Below are 16,257 nucleotides of genomic sequence, written 5' to 3'. Positions count from 1 at the left end.
TACCACTTAATTATTTAACCTTGTAACTCTTCCCCTATCAGGTGGTCCCTGATCGAGTGAAATTGAATTTTATTCGTAAAGAGACGAAACCTGACTACTCATATAACTAAGAACGTCAATTACTTATGTGTTTGGAATGTAAATACGTACGACGTACACAGGGTCCTTCGAGGGTTTTCGTTAGACTCCGGGTAAGGACTAAACATTAATTTACTATTACACGATTAGGTAATGAAACTCAACAACGTGAGTCCTTTTGAGGGATAGTTCACAATTGGGTTGATAAAATATTAGTTTAGAAATACATTTCCTCTTCCATAAAACATAGGTTTGAGAAATAAATGTTCCAATATGAAATCAATTACTCAATATAATTGACTCTGCCCTCCCTTTTCTTACATATATCACATATTAATCATTGGACAAAAAAAGCTCACCACACCTATCCATAACTTCACCCTCAACATAGACGGCTTCCCAGTTCAAACCTCCCCTCACATCCGGAACCTAGGCATCATATTTGACCAAACCCTCTCCTACAACAGATACATCAAACAGATCACAAAGACAGCCTTCTTCCACCTCAAAAACATCGCCCGTCTATGTCCATCCCTCTCTCCCACTGCTGCCGAAACCCTCATCCACGCCTTCATCACTTCCCGTCAGGACTATTGCAACAGCCTCCTCTATGGTTCACCTGCAAAAATCCTCAACATATATCCAGAACTCCGCCGCCCGTCTACTCACCCACACCCGAATCCGTGAACACATTACACCCGTCCTCATCAAGCTCCACTGGCTCCCCATACCCCAGAGAATTCAGTACAAGATCCTCCTAGTGACATACAAAGCCCTCCATAACCTGGCCCCATCCTACCTGACTGACCTCCTCCACAGACACACCCCCACTCGCTCCCTCCGCTCTGCCACTGCCAACCTCCTGTCCCTCCCCTACCGGACCAACCTCAAGTCTTGGGGCGACAGAGCCTTCTCCGTTGCTGCGCCCACCCTCTGGAACTCACTACCCCAATCCATCAGAGATTTTTCTTCCCTCACAGCATTCAAAACATCACTCAAAACCCACCTGTTCAACACTGCATTCAACCACTGACCACCCCCCTCCACCCCTATTTTCTGTTTTGTTTATCTCTTTTTGTATTTGTTTGTTTTTTCTTTGTTGTCTTTTCTTAATTCTCTGTCAAAGCGTCTTTGAGTTTCATGAAAAGCGCTATAAAAGTCCCACGTATTATTATTATTATTATTATTATTATTATTATTATTATTATTATTATTTGTGCACAATGCTTTTTTCTCTCCTTTTGTAAAAGAGATCACATGTAACTCTTAAAGACTTCTGTCATAGGTCTGGTATAAATGTGATTTACTAGCATGCTTGTAGAAAATTATTTTTGTCACTTCAAGATGGCTGGAGCCTAGGGTTGCATATCGTTGACTTTTTTATGATACCGATACCACTGAACGTACCGATACTCAACCGATACATATCGTGATACTTTCATGTTGCATAAGGTAAAAATGATTGATAGTACTGAAAAAAATTATGATTAGTACTGAACAAACAATGAAGAACACGTTATCTATGAAGAAAAACAGATTCTGCAATATCATTTATAACAACCATCAGGCGTGAATAGCACATCTTGTCAATGCAAAAAGAAAATAGCACCAGTATAATCAATATTCAACCTGAGATTCGACTGACCAGAGAACACATAACGGATCATGAGATCTCGGCATTGCACTTAAAACAAATAACATCATTCAAATCAACATTTGCCTGATGAAAGAAAACAAATCCCATCACAGTTCAGTTTTGTGCATATCTGCTCTCTCTGGATCCAAACGGGCCCTTTCACAGCATAGGATATCACCTGCTGAACTGAACCCTCTCTCGCTTGGCACGCTGCTTCCCTGAACACAAAGGTACTTGGTTGCCATAGGAGACAGCATTGGTTGCAGGTTGGATGTGTCTTTCTTTTTTCTTCTGTAGAGGCTTTTGTATGTGTCACATCATTTTTCCCTGCAGTTAGATGGTTCCTCCTCTTGATACTGCCCAGCGTGGGTGTTTAGAGTCTGCTTGGCCTCAGGCATGGAGTGATTCTGAAAATGAACATTTCTAAACCTGTTCCACTTATACACAACTCGTCTCAGCTGTCGTTTTCGAAAAGACAGTTGTTTGGGGGCTATTGGGGTGAAGAGGTAACCTTTGGCAACATTTTTATTTTGTTTATTTTTTGCCTAACCCTTTTGCTTCCGACAGCCTGTTTGTTCCTGGTCTCTCGCCCGCTGTGAATGAGAGCTGTGGCAGTCAGCTGTCCAAACACTCCACGTTGAAAGACTCTCCAGAGTGTGTACTTCTCTGTCAGAATCCGCCTCATCCCCCGGTGAGAGCTGGCTCTCTGGTATCTCCCTGGTTACATCTCTAAAAGACCTTGGCAAAAGAGCTTTGAATACAGGGTAGATATATGAATAATGATGACAGGGTTTGAGATAAGATTCCACAAGTTCTTTCACAATATAACAAAATAACACCACACAATCACCAAGAACGGCCTCCTGATGATAAATAAATCTGGTGACACAACAAACATTGATTAACGACGTTGTATGATGTCAACCTTTTGCGAAAGAAATGCTTAAAAAACACGTTGCTTTTAAAGATATTCCCTGTTTAAATGTATTTTCTTTTATTATAAAATAAAGAGTTAGGGCTGCAACAAATGATTACTTTCAATATATATTAATCCGCCTTGATTAATAGATAAATACTTTGGGCAGCAAAATGTTAGAAACAAATCTAAATATGTCACTCAGTTGTGTTTAAATGTTTAGTTTCATCCGACCAAACCCATACTGTATATATTCAGTTTAATATGGTATAACTGCATATTTAGAAATGTTTTGTTTAAAAGATTACTTTATCTCTAGCTCTATTTAGAGTAACTTTTTTTTTTTTTTTTTTCTAGTTTAATTCTTATCTTTTTGATGTGATTTAGTATAAATTTACTGACCTGGGAGTGCCAATATTATTTTGTGGCAAGTTTAAAGGAATGTCAGATGAGAGTCAGCTGACAGTCAACTGAGCTTTGAATCCCTTTTGTTATGAGGTTGCCAACATTTGGTCCTTTGTTCAACTAATGATTTATAAGGCAAGACAATAACAGTCCTTATTAGTCTTCTTACAATGCTGTATTAAGAAAAAAAGATTGGTTTTATCAAACAGAGTCTGTCATCTTTAATAGAACTTGCAAATCTCTATATTTTTTAACACACAACACAAAAAGTAAGGAAATTCGTTTTCGGTAGATTATTTCTTTGTTGTAACAATGCTTATTGGCAATACATCTTATACCGTTGGAAAACCGGTTTTCTTACCTTTCAAATGGTGCAACATTTGTGACTAACATGCATTTGTGGGATGAGCAGCAGAGCTGAGTATGTGGGTTTTGCCCATGAAAAATGTGACAAATCTCTTCTGCCAATGCCAAACAGCAGCCACTCTCTGGACTGGTAGGGCTGCCAGGACCCTGCCAGGACCCTGCCAGGACCCTGCCAGGACCCTGCCAGGACCTGGAACCTCAACATGTTCTTTCTGCCTACAGCTCTTAGATCGTAGGGTCACAGTGTGGAGAAGACGTGGAGAATGCTTTGCTGATTGCTGCACCGATAGAGTAGGAGAGGATGGCCTGCAGTCCTGACCTCAAGCCCATCGAACACTTTGGGTCAGCTTGGGCTGCTGTCCGTGGCCGAGTGACCAACACAACCACGTTGGCTGACTTGGGACAAATGCTGGTTGAAGAATGGGATGCCATCCGACAGCAGAGTGTGACCAGCATGAGGAGAAGAGGCTGTTGTGGCTGTGTTTGGTTCTTCCACACACTAATGAGGCGGCTTGTTAAATTAATAAATTGTTAATAAATGAAATGTTGCCAATATGTTTTGTTTTATTTGACTTCAATCATCCAATCCACCAAACAAAACCAAACAAGAGTCAACAGAAAAAAGCTGTTTGGCATTGGCAGAGGACATTTGTTACATTTGTCATGGCCGCGCCCCACATACTCAGCTCTGCTACTCGTCCCACAAATGCATGTTTGTCACAAATGTTGCACCATTTGAAAGGTAAGAAAACAGGCTTTTCAACGGTATAAGATTTATTGCCAAAATGCATTGTTACAACACAAATGTCCTTACTTTTTGTGTTAAGTTTAGATGTAGTGGATGTTTTTATGGGTAATGTGCTTATAATAATACAAACAAGGACAATAATACTATTATTGTGTTCTCTGTAAATACCAGCTCTGGCTTGAGAATGCTCCAAGGTGCTTATTGTTTTAGCATATTTACTGAGAGTTACAGTAATATTCACCAAGCAGAAAAAAACACTTCCGTTTTGCAAATGGGACTTCCTCCTAGCCGTGCCTTTCTTGAAACTATAAATTCCCCTTCCTCTGTGGTTAACGCATGGTTTCTCTTCCATCATCACATCATCCAAAACACAATGGACCAAAAATAGCACGAGTGATTGCTGTAAAGAAGGCAAACTGTTCGGAGGATACGGAAGGTGTTGGGACAGATACATGGTTCATTAGTAGGCTAGATAGAGAGAATAGAGTTTGCACATTGTGTTTTCTCATCTGCCGATTCTGGCTGTTTATGTGTGTGTGTATACATTCAGTTTGTGCACTGGGAGGGAAGGCAGTCTGCCAGACAACTCCTAAGTGGCCTGGAAGGAGGAAGGGAGTAGAAAGGCCACATCTTAAAAGAGAGAGGATGAGAAGAGCCTCAGGTGGGATGTTAGGTGGAGAGAAAAGATGAGAGTGCTGACAAGGCAGTGGGACCTTGGGATAAGTTATTTTTTCTGTATGTTGTACCCTGCTTTGCCACACACACACACACACACACACACACACACACACACACACACACACACACACACACACACACACACACACCTCTTTATCCCCAACTGCCCTCATAACAGGGATAGGCGTCTTCAGCTGTTAGTCAGTTAACAATCATCGTTGCTTCCCCCCGCGTGATTCAGCTCACTTCCTGTATCCCGCACTGCAAAACATTTATTCATTCATTCATTCATTCATTCATTCAAGCATGTTGCTTCTCTTTTTTATTGACCAAATTCCCCGACAGAACACAACTTCTCTTCAGTGTGAGTGAGAGATGCCGATTGTTTGGGCTCTGCCTGCTCTCTGTTGATCCATCTGGTTTTACACAAGGAGCCGTTTGTACAGGCAGCGTGTGCTCAAGGTGATGGCGTTTTCATTGACCAAAAATCACGAGTTTACAAGTTAAGGGCCATATTTACTTTACAGTAATTCATACAGAAAGTACACACAGACCCTCATTGATATAGAAAGATGCCAAGACGTTTTCAAATGAATCCTCGTGGCCGGTTTTTAGTTTAAGGACAGATTTATCCCAGTTTCTTACCGCCGCTGCTAATCACATTGCTCTGTAATCATTTCATATTACCATACTGATATAAATCAATGTCACATTAATACTTGTACCCACTGAACCCAGTGCTTAGACGTCAAGAACCAGAAATATCAGTTGAATACAGATACATTCGTTTTTTGGAAACAATGACAGATAGAGAAAGGGCTGTAAATACACATTGTTATTATCTATCTGTCAGCTATTGTATTTATGAACTTATTAATTATTTAGCTTTCAGAATGATGGATTACATGGCCATTTGTGACATTTTATGTTTTTATTTTTAAGTTATTTAGTTTTCATCAATGAAAATTAAAAGTATAAAATCCTCCTATTAAAGAGGCGGGAAATCCTTTAAAAAATAAATTGTTATAATGAATTTAACCAATTCATATATTAAGTGATTATCAACATTTTAGCAAATAATTTCCTGTCAATCAACTGAGCAGTAAGTGGACCAAGTGTCTCAGCTCTAAAAGGAGTTTTTATAGTGGACTCTCTGGACTCCCAATGGATTTCATTAACGATTGATTGTTGACATTCCAGAAAGTGGAGCTTCCAAAAAAAAGAGTCTGGCTGATAGCAGTCCTACAGGAGCCAAGTGGAGGTATGCAGAGCGGGTCTGCTTTCTGCTCAGTGCTGTCAGACAGCATTCCCTGCCACAGAGACACACATTCAGTCTGCAGGAGCTTATCATCATGACCCACTGCACAGTAAAGGAAGAGGAGTGGGTGGAGTTCAGAGGAAACAATGAGCCCATAGTGAGGAAGCAAACTGCATCTAGGCCTCTAGGTTGGAGAGTTTTAGGTTGGAGAGTTGCCAACATATTGGTCCGGCTTCTAATGATAACACTTTACTTCTTGACCCCACAACCCTTTCACTTTACTTTAAAGAAGAGGTAAAAGGTTGGTGGTGTATCGCCAAGAAAAAAGACAGGATGAGATAAAGGTGTGCTTTTTCTCTTTTCTGCAAACTACACAGAACCGTTCAGGGAGTATCACCCGCCTACTCATGGATCGACTTGCACTTTTCCTCAGGAAAATATCGCCAAGAATCAATACTACTACTGTGTGTGTGTGCAGTGTGCAATATCAGCTGTGTGTGTGGGTGTGCTTGTTTGTTTTTTCTGTGTGAAGATAAGCGTTTCATGATTTAGACACAGTGAGACTGTTAAACCAAAAATGTTGAACTTGAACCGATACTCGCCAAAATACTAATTTTTTTTATTTACTAATTTTTTTTATTGAGTCAGGCACAATGAGTTTACATTTATACAGTCAATATTTATTTTATTTTTTTCCCCTTTCCCCCCCTCCCGGTCCTAGCTAGCAAATTAAATAACTAACTAAATAAAATAGATACATGTATAGGTAAAAGTAAAGTAATGTAGAAGATAATATTAAAAGAAAATGTATAGATAAAGGAATAAAGAATAGTAACAGTAATACATGTACCCATATACTCACATATGTATACCCACATATACATACTTGTGTGTACATACCCACACACATGTACACATGCACATACATACACGTACCTACATACATACATGTATACAAAGACACAAGAAAAAAACCAAAAAAAAACCACATACATTCGTAGTTCCCCCCCTTTCTTCTTAATTTAGTGTCTTAAGTTCAGCTATGTAGGCTATCAAATAATTCTTATTTTTTCTATTGTACCATATGTCGACGTGTTAAAATCCGATGGGACGCAGTAAACTCACTATTGTAAACAAAACAATCCCGTGTTAAAGTTGACTGGAGGATAGCTACAGTTAGCCTTTGATGTTTGCTGTTAGAAGCTAGCTGTTAGCTCTTTAGCTAATCTTTGGCCCAGGAACATCATGTTAGAGAGGGAATAAAGACCTGTCACACTTCATATATGACTGTGGTTATGAATAAATAATTAGTACTAATGTCCGTTTGTCTCCATAAGTCATGTAAGGCAATTGCGGCGACGTCTGTTAACTTTTAGATCCGCTCCCTAAATGAGAGCAAATCCAATATAATTAACCATTCCTCTTGTTTTCCAATCAATCTGTAATTCATGTGTTGCACCATCTGCCCTGCTTAACCCCAAACGGCCTGCTTAAATGCTTTGTGTTGCAACTAGCAGCTGCAGTGAAGAAACCATGTGGCCAGCAGGTGCACCGCTGGAGACTCTTCATACATGTATAATGCATGTAGACATGTTTTGACTACATGTGCATCTTACTTACATGTGATTTGCAAGACATAGGAGTCTGGCAGGTGGATTCTGTAGTTAGAAGTCAAAGAAAAGGCTCAATGATGTGGAATCTTTCCAGCAACCAAACCGGTTTGATGACTGTTGAATTTGAGTTTAGATTTTACAGTCTAATGTAAATAGGCTGAAGTGCTTTTGAGGTCAATCGGCTTTTTCAGGACACAGAGACAGTCCGCTGAGATTGAGATTTGGGCAAAAGGCATTTGACAAATGGGACATCTGGCAAAGGGCCCGATTCAGGGTTGAAATAAGGTGCATTAAAATGACAAGCAGTTTCAGGTAATGTAAACTCAGCATGATCATCTTAGCTAAACACCCAATGCCTTTTATAGAAACACCAATTCAAAGTATTTTTATATATACAGGAACATAGTGGCATCAACATTTCCAAGTAAACTGAATTCTCTTTACATTTTGGATTCCTCATAAGCCACTTTCATCAGCCTGTGTATTTTGATGGTAACAGTTTTTGCTCGAATGCTCCAGTAAATGATTCACTAGCTTTTCTGTAGTTCTTTGCTTTGACAATTTGCTCCCATCCTTGCCAGGTTTTCTGGGATTCAGGTTTAGACTTAGAAAATCCCTAATCACACCATTTTATAATAACATTTAAACTTTGCCTCTCAAGGAAAACTTGAGATTTGTGATAATGGCTTTATAGATAAAATCGACTTGACTTGTTACCTCCAAACATCAGTAGACAAAAATGAAATCCATGTCTGTTTTTAAAACACCTGGGGTCGCTTTTACAAAGATATTTTTTGTCTTTAATGTGTTCTTAATATTGCTCCTTTATGCCTACAAATGTATTATGTGTAATAACGAATAGTGTTGTTAAATTCTGTTTTGTCAACAATAATTTTTAGCTTGGAAAAAGTCTCAATTTACCCAGAATTCATTAGTCACTGTCAGGAATGAGACAGTTTTTGCAACGGTAGACTTAAAGGTAGGGTAGGTAAGAATGGAGAAACCAGCTTGAGTGCGCTAGAATTTGAAAGTACGCAGCCGAATAAAATCTGCCCCCTCCTTCAGACTTCCTTACAGAGCCCCTCCTCCAACACACACGAACGCGCACATGACCAATGAGGGCACGAGATAAGTTTGTGCATGAGATGGAAGGCTGACAGGCAGGTAGGCCATCCAGTTATTTTAGCCGGGGCCGGCTCAGATGATTGGTCGTGCTTTTTACAGCGCCACGGCTTCCACAGATGACATTTTTTAATGTATTTATTGTCAAAGCATTTAATGTATTCATTGCTATCGGGATGTTAAGAGCATTCCATGGAATATAACAACAAGTGTTTCTGAAGTGAATTACCTACCCCAACTTTAAGATATACATAGGAAGTCTGACTAATATTAATAATAATAATTTGAATTTAAATAGCGCCTTTCATAACCTCAAGGTCGCTTTACAAAGAAACATACAAGGACAAAAAATAAAACATACAAAATTAGTTTGATATAGGCCCTACTCAAAGTCTGTCGTTGTGAAACCACCCTCAAGTTCTTCTATAATTTATATGAGCTTGTATTTCAAGGATAATNTGGGGAAAATAACACCCGTCATCATGAGTTTAGGCACTTTAATAATGTTGTAATGAAGTTGAATACAGTATATTCATATGTGTCAGTGATTTCATGTCAATTCGGTGAACATAAACATAAATGATGATTAAATTAGGATTAAAAAATCGAGAGCCGGGCTGCATTTCCTCCCGTTCGTTTTTTTCGACTAAAAAACATTATTTTGTTAAATAACAACATGGTGATGTTTTGTAAATGATTACATGTCTCTTATTTAGCCCAGAGTATGATATCCGTGACATATGGATCTTAACAAAGCTGTATATCCAGCGTACTTTATCTGACTTTACTTCACATGAGCTCCAGTGTGGAACCCCACTGCACCCCCTGGTGGATCAATGATCCATTGCAGCTGGCTTCATTATAATTACATTTATCTATCACGGGGGCGGTCTCAAGTCAAGCTGGAGGTTTTCCCTTGAGCGAGGGCAGATCACGTACCAATCACGGCCCTCGCGTTTCAAACTGTCTGAAATCAATCGCTACATCTGTAGGTGGGCGTGGATTAAGTCTGTCAGTGCTGCACACGTGCAGTGGGATTACCCAATAGTGATAGCCTTAGAGGGCGAAGCCTTATACGAAATAGAACATGTAATTACTAAATGGGTGAAAATCGCTTGTATCCATAATGGGCAGCATTAATTTATACCCACATGACAGCTCATTGTTACTTTGTAATTCTACTCCACTACAATTCAGAGGTTAACCTGGTATTTTTACTCCACTACATACATTTATTTTAGTTACTTTGCAGATTCTGATTAATGATGTGAAATATAAACAACCCTTGAAGCAGACTTTAGTTACACCTGAGTAAAATTCAGGGAAAGGTGATTGTCAAGTGCCAACAATCAGGAGAGATATTTGATAGTTGGTGCTTGAGAAGACTAAACATTTATCTGCAGATCTCTATAAAGTATATTGATTACTCGTTATTCTCTAATAATAGTTAATCAAAAACTGTATATAATTGCTATTTTGCACATCCCTTTCAAGATTTCAAGATGTTCTAAGGTTTATTGACATATCATATACACAACTACGGTGTAGTTATGCAATTAATGAAAAACTTGGGTCACAGGTTCCTCAACAGTGCATTACAAGACATATATCAATATGTGTGTACATCCACCATTAAACTCATATTCTGCACATTTATTATACTATCTACATATATAAGAGTATAATTAATGTGTATAATATCAGTTAAAATTAAAGCTGCAAGCTGCGTTGAGCGGGTCTTCGACGCTCTGCAGGCTGTTGTCCGCACGTCGACGTGTGTGTCTAGGTGTCTCGAGGACTCGGCCGTTGGCAAACGTGGGAAGTTTCATGCCGAGCGGACAATGTCTTTGAGTTACAGCAGTAACACAAACGTTGTGTTTGATGGCGAGAGATCTGTCGCCATGGCAACGGCATTTGATGACACCCCATAATATGCTTAGTTGTGTTGAGGGCTGCATCGTTATCAAACCTGTGAAGTGTTGTGCCGTTTGGAGCATGTTGACTGGATTTATGAGAAAACCGTGTTTCACGGCGACCATTTTGTTACCATAGCAACTAAATTGGACGAAATCTCAAAACTGACACAAATATGTCTCAAGGGCTTGACAGTTAGCACACATTTGAAATTTGAACACTTTTTTACCATTTACACAGGAGTTATAGCAATATCGTGCTTAACGGCGAGGGAAGCGTTGCCATGGCAACAGCTTTTGAGGAAAACTCACTATTGTCATATTGAGGTGTTGAGGGCCGGACCATTTGCCATCATCTGAAGTCTGGTGCGGGACTTGTTGAGATGCAGTTTCGGCTACCAATGAATTATACCGCAATGGTACCGGTTGCCTAGGGAGCCGGTATTGTGTGTGCCACAGCCGACATTTGAGGTTACCCTGTGCTAGGGTAGCAGGGGTTAGAAGTGAAAATATAGTGACCAGGTACGGAGTTGTCGAGATGTACTTTAGACTCTAGAGTGGTATACGGCAAAGGTACCGGTTGCGTAGTGGGAGCGGTTTTTTATGCTACAACAACATTTAGTTACTTTTTAGCAGGTTTGTCGGGGGTCTGAAGTCTACTGTCAATTACCAGACCGGGAGTTGTCGAGATGCGGATAATACCCATACAGTAGTATACGGCAACGGTACCGTTGTCGAGGGAGCGGTAATTTGTACCACAACAGCATTAAGGTTACCTTTTAGCAGGGTTTGCCGTGGTCTGAAGTCTGATAGTAATTACCAGGGCCGGAGTTTGTCGAGATACGGTTAATACTTACAGTAGTATACGTCAACGGTACCGTTGTGCGCAGGAGCGGTTTTTTGCCATAACAGCATTGAGTTCCTCTTTTAGAGGTTTGCCGTGGTCTGAAAGTCTGGTAGTAATTACCAGGCCGGCAGTTGTCGAGGATGCGGTTAATACCCTACAGTAGTATACGGCAACGGTACTGCTGTCGAGGGAGCGGTAATTTGTACCACAACCAGCATTAAGTTACCTTTTAGCAGGTTTGCCGTGGTCTAAAGTCTGATAGTAATTACCAGGCGCGGGAGTTGTCGAGATACTGGTTAATACCCTACAGTAAGTATACGGCAACGGTACCGCTGTCAAGGGAGCGGTACTTTGTGGCCACAACAGCATTGAGTTTACCTTTTANTATGCTTTGACTTAGTTGACCTTAACTTACTGCTGAAAAAACAAGGGACCATTTTTTTTTTTCTGTGGTATCAGCATAACATTTAAGTAATAGCAGGAAGTTCCTGCTATTACTTAAATGTTATGCTGATACCACAGAAAAAAAAAAATGGTCCCTTGTTTTTTCAGCAGTAAGTTAAGGTCAACTAAGTCAAAGCATATCAAGAATGACATTTAACTGAAATGTCAAGATATTTACAAGTAAACATTGCCTAACAGACTTGGCATTAACAGACTGCTCAGGTGATGAGTGAGGCATTTCCTTTGACGGTAATGTGATATTTCTCAATATTTGGAAACCACCTACTGTTTCACCACCTTATGCTTCTGAACAGGTGATAGATATAGCTCAATAGAAACCTTAGGCGCTTTCACACCAAGTGCTTTTCCCAGGAATATTTCCCGGAACTTAATTCCCCGGAACTCTTTAATTCCTGAACTATCAAGTAGATCGCGTTCACACCGGAATAAGTCCCTGAGGGAGGATTACGCAAATGAAGCCGCTGACGTCACTTCTTCTTCTTCTGCTTTGGGTTTACTGGCAGGCCGCAAACAATTTCACTGCCACCCGAAGTCCCGGATAAATCGTCAGAAGCGCCGACTCCTCCTCATCACTCCACCGCTCCCACGTTTTATTTTGTGTTGCCATAAGTTAGTCTCTCTCCGTTGGTGCGCTGGGCTAATGCTAATAATGCTAATGCGAGCAAATAAAATGGCAAACAAAACATTTCTGAGTTTTACGGGGCGTGGTTTGCAATTCGCCCAGCCAATCACAAATTGGAAAAAAAGTTCTAGTTCCAGATCTTTTTGGTGTGAACGCAAAATCCCAGGAACTATCGGAACTATTCCTGGGAAAAGCACTCTGGTGTGAAAGCGCCTCTTGTCTACTTCACGTTTCTGTTCCTGTGGTGTGTCTTTGTTTCTTTGCTCAGTAGGATTACAGGTGTGGTCATATCTCAACAAGACTGAAGTCCTACAAACAAAGGGCCCACCTGAAGATGAAAGTCTGTTTTTAGTTTGAAGCTGCCCTTTTCATGAGGTTTTTTGGCCAAATGACAGCATCTGTCTGTGTGTCTTAGAGATCAACATTTAGGAGGAACAGCGTGGTTCTGTGTGAAAGAGGATACTGGGCAGAGAGGCCGGACAATAGCTCAGTCAGAGAGAGTGATTGAGAGGGGAAGATAAAGTGAGGCTGGGTTTTGTTGTAGTGAAGGGCTCTCTGAAAGGGCACGATATATCTACTTTCAGAGGAAGATCAGAGAACAGAGCAATCCACAGCCCCACCTAATGCACACACAGATACATACAAACACACCCGAGGTGTACTTTGTTCTCTCCCTGAAAGATTGTCAGTTTTGGAACAAATTCATTTTCTACTGCTAATAGTTACTCTTGACTTGTTTTGTAGGTATTCCACTGACTGGCAAACACATGTTCTTCTTGATTTGAAATCATCTCTATTTTTATGAATATAGAGGCTTGTTTATTTATTATAATCTGATAGTCAACCGTTATCCATCCACCTGACAGGAGTTTCATATCAAGATGCTGATTGTGTGTCCGGGTGGGACTTGGGCCTGTCACAGTAAAGGCCACTCTAAAATGTGCCAATTTTTTAAAATGTATAAATACACATTTCAGAGGTACTCTGAACAACGGATTTCACAGGCACTTTTTGGTCACACAGGATTCATTCATTCATTAAGAAAGAGAAGTGCCTTTTGCAATCTTTCACAGATATTTGACCAACATTTGAGAGGAATAAGCGTTTTGGTTGTATGGGATAAGTGTTGTATATTTAATTTCTGCCTATAAAAAAGAGAATCAAAAAGAAAGGATATAATAAAGTGTATTTATGTTGCACATTTAAAATGATTACAAAGTCCTTTTACAATTTCAAAACAATACGATGGTCAGGTAAACACATTTATAAGAATACTAAAAAAGAAAAGACCCCAAACATAAAAATGTCCAAGAAGTAAGGTTAGCATTAGGTTAGTAAGATAAGCATTAATGCTGACTCACTGTTCTGTTTTCAGTGTATTCAATTCATGTTTAATGTCAGCGCACCAACACACCACAGCTTCTCCTTCTTCAAAGAATTTCACAACATTTTATTTTAAACTGTTACACCAACCACAAGACCTCTGTTTCCTGATATGAGCCCAGGCTCCCCACATGTTCTCAGTAAACTGCCTCTAACCTAAAAGGTTATTTCCACTAAAACAAACGTGTAGCTGAAATGAGCAAAAAAGCTGCTTCTGTATCATTGTTGACAATATTATCATATGGTACGACATTAGGAATTAAAAAAACAGGTTTGGGACAGGTGCTGTAAACTGTACTATCATAATTAATCTGGTTGTGAAATAAAAAGTGCTCTCCCTTCCCTGGGCAGCTTGTCTTAATGTACTCATCAGATGTAATACTCTTATCCAAAGTGCTGCCACAAAACTGATTGAACTGAAAAGAGACTCGGTCGTTAAAACGCAAATTCTCAGTCAAGGCAATTAGTGTTTAGGGAGGACCCGAAGTTAGGATGTTAAAGCATTGTGATATCGGACAGGTTTGAACACGTGAGCATACATACTTGAATGCAAACAAGAAGGAAGCGTGAAACAAGTGAAGCGTGAATGGTTATCTAAGCGGTATTTTGATGCAATGCCAAATCAGTATTCATATTAACATCTCTCAGCATTTCCTGTTATTAATCTTAGTGCTCTGTGTAGCATCCTGTCAATTCTTCTGTATGGTGTTGCTGCTGCATTGGCTTAAAAAAAAAATGTATTTAAAGTTTTCATCATCCTTGAATAGTTTAATTTGAGACATTCTGGCTCTGCCCAGGAAAGTAGCACCAAAGGGAAATATAAGCTGAAATGGATTGCTTGGATGAGCCAGTGTAATATAAATGTCATTGCAAACATTGTGTTGCTGCGAAATGTACACGACTCAAACTGCCATGATAGAGTAACTCTCTTTTCTTCCAAGTATTAGATTGTGTTTGATGCCTATTCTGTAGGTGTTACTTAGTGGCTGAACCCTGCTCCCAGTTTTTTAAAACAGTTTTATAATAGTTCTACATTTTCTCAACTAATTAATAACGTATTCTTCTTATTGTGTTAAAGTATCATCAATATTTCACCAGAATAAATTCCTTGTATGTGTAAACCTACATGGCGATAAACCTGTTTCTGATTCTCTGAGCTTAGAAGTGGACCTTAGTCGGACCATTGTTTTATTTCTAATTTCTGCAATTTAAATAGTACATTACATACACATTCCAAAGTGACTTACAAAGCAGCTCGAGCAATCTGGGGTTCAATATTTTGCCAAAGGACACTTCAACTTGTTGACTGCATGGGCTGGGGATCAAACCACTGACCCTCTGATTGGTAGATGACCAGCTATGACCATGTAGCAGATCCTGTTCTAATGCACTCAATTGGTTTCCTTTTTTTCCCTCACAGAGAAGCTGATAGCGTACCAGCGGGAGTTCCATGCCTTGAAAGAGCGCCTTCGTGTGGCCGAGCACCGGACGCTGCAGCGCTCGTCGGAGCTCAACAACATCCTCGAGCAGTTCAGACGAGCCATCGCCGAGTCCAACAGCAGCAAAGATGCTCTCACAAACTTCTCAGGTAACGGACATACAAACGCATACAAAGACCTGTTAACTAAACGTGCACACCAGGGGTTGGCAACCCTTGGCACGCGGCACCGTAACCAGTGGCACACTAGGAGAACCAGAGCGCGTCTCCCCGTTACCTGCAGAAGGAAACCATGCACGCAACGCAGCCCCACTCTCTTTATCTCCAGGTGACTTTCTGCCGCTTTCCTCCGTGGTGTAGTGCTGATCGTTTGACCACGGAGGAATGCACTTCACTAATTGCAGTACCTAAAAGGAGCTGTCCAAATGCCGCAGTTTTTGCGTGGCTGTGTCTTTAGGTGAAAGCCCAGTGGCGATCTGCTCATCTCTCATCGAAATAATATGCTACAAAGGGGCGGACTGGCCATCTGTGTGTTGAACTTTCCTGTCGGCTCCCAGACCGTAGTCGAGGAGGGCAGAAGCAACAAGCTTCAGGTTCAATAACCCACTTTAGCTTAAATGACTGGAGAGAGGTGAGCTCTTCTTGGGAGGCCGTTGCATTTATTTAGCTGTTCTTCTGTTTCACAAAATACATCACAGACCTCTGTTTTTCTGCTGCCTCGTTTCACTTCCAGAAACATACACACGTTCCCTCACTGTCGCTCTACCAT

The 16,257-nt window shown here is 40.3% G+C and overlaps 1 protein-coding gene across 1 annotated transcript in view; it reads left to right on the top strand.

Annotated features, from left to right (window-relative positions):
* mgat4a (alpha-1,3-mannosyl-glycoprotein 4-beta-N-acetylglucosaminyltransferase A) overlaps positions 1-16,257 on the top strand; it is a 59,224-nt gene that overhangs the window by 4,835 nt on the left and 38,132 nt on the right. Inside the window, exon 2 of the mRNA XM_010772870.1 lies at positions 15,471-15,638. Coding sequence (XP_010771172.1) covers positions 15,471-15,638 — 168 coding nt within the window. The remainder of the gene's footprint in view (positions 1-15,470; positions 15,639-16,257) is intronic.

The sequence above is a fragment of the Notothenia coriiceps genome, unplaced genomic scaffold, assembly GCF_000735185.1.
Source record: "Notothenia coriiceps isolate Sejong01 unplaced genomic scaffold, NC01 NC01_scaffold00011645, whole genome shotgun sequence".
Lineage (NCBI taxonomy): Eukaryota > Metazoa > Chordata > Actinopteri > Perciformes > Nototheniidae > Notothenia > Notothenia coriiceps.
This window is presented reverse-complemented; position numbering and strand designations above follow the sequence as displayed.